This window comes from Octodon degus, unplaced genomic scaffold, assembly GCF_000260255.1.
Source record: "Octodon degus isolate 3935 unplaced genomic scaffold, OctDeg1.0 scaffold00103, whole genome shotgun sequence".
Lineage (NCBI taxonomy): Eukaryota > Metazoa > Chordata > Mammalia > Rodentia > Octodontidae > Octodon > Octodon degus.
Window position 1 is genome coordinate 7,659,446 of NW_004524679.1, and position 1,272 is coordinate 7,660,717.

Here is a 1,272-nt window from a genome sequence, read left to right on the forward strand (position 1 = left end):
ACAGTTTCAACAAATAATACACTGCATATATTCTTCTTAGTGGTTAATTGCTGTACAAGATGCGGACTTGTGATCCTATTTACAAACACCATTAGAACACATCATTCTATTCATTAAGAAAACGCAACTATATATTTATCCTAACCACTTTGAATACACAGATACAAAATGGATATTCATCGGTATACCCCATTTTTCCTAAGTTCCGTTATTGAATATTATAGGTGTTCATTACCATGTTTTGAAACATCTTTTCTGAGTGTCTTTAGGAAGTGTGGTAAAAAATACTATTGTTGCTGAGTGTCATCCAGTGGAAAGACAGGTTCTTAAAAAGTATTATGATGTATCATAATAAATAAATCTTATTTGCAAATCTGCCACTCACATTTCTGGCACTTCTTAAAAGTTAAATTGCCCATGAATGATAATCCTTAAAATTAACTGAAGGCATTGATGCAGTGATCACCATAGAAAGACATGAAAGAGGACTTTAGAATTGTTTCAGATAGTATCAAGATGTGTATTCAAAGCAAGGGGGAGTATTTTGAGGGTGATTCACTGAACTGTGACTTTAATTGTTTTTTTTTAAATTCAAACCTTCACTGTATTTTTCTATTATACCTAAAACACAGTGAAATTATTGATGTAAAATTCAAATACAGGCTTAAGTTGTATGTTTTTTTTAAAAAGATAGTCTTTTTTTGTCTGCCTTGCACTTTGAGTAAATAAATTTAAGATTATGATACACATACTAACTATTGTTACTCTCCATCACTTTGCTCACAATTTTGCTTTTTTTAAATCATAAAATAAAAAAGCAAGTTATTTTCTGTTGTAATGACAACACTCACTGTTCATTTGGTATATTTTTGGTAATTTACTCTGTTCCCCTTCAGCCTTTTGATTGGTGTATACACAGATATCCTTGTATATGTCAACTTCAAACTGTATTTCCTCATTGGCTACTATACAATAAGATGCATAGACATACTACGTGATGGAAAAGGAAAATTGACATCAATTAGCATAGTTATGTGCTACTTTATGAGATATATAACCATTTTCTTTTAATTTTTCAAACAACTTAGGTGCTCTGCAACTGAAAGAAGATACTATTGAAAGTTTACTGGCTGCAGCTTGTCTTCTGCAGCTGACACAAGTCATTGACATCTGCTCCAGCTTCCTCATAAAGCAGCTCCATCCTTCAAACTGTTTAGGAATTCGGTCATTTGGAGATGCTCAGGGATGCACAGAGCTCCTGAATATAGCACA

At 32.5% G+C, this 1,272-nt stretch overlaps 1 protein-coding gene across 1 annotated transcript in view; it reads left to right on the top strand.

Annotated features, from left to right (window-relative positions):
• The window catches only part of Klhl4 (kelch like family member 4), a 170,480-nt gene that overhangs the window by 92,142 nt on the left and 77,066 nt on the right, over positions 1-1,272 (top strand). Inside the window, exon 4 of the mRNA XM_023723783.1 lies at positions 1,089-1,271. Within this exon, the coding sequence (XP_023579551.1) occupies positions 1,089-1,271 (183 nt within the window). The remainder of the gene's footprint in view (positions 1-1,088; position 1,272) is intronic.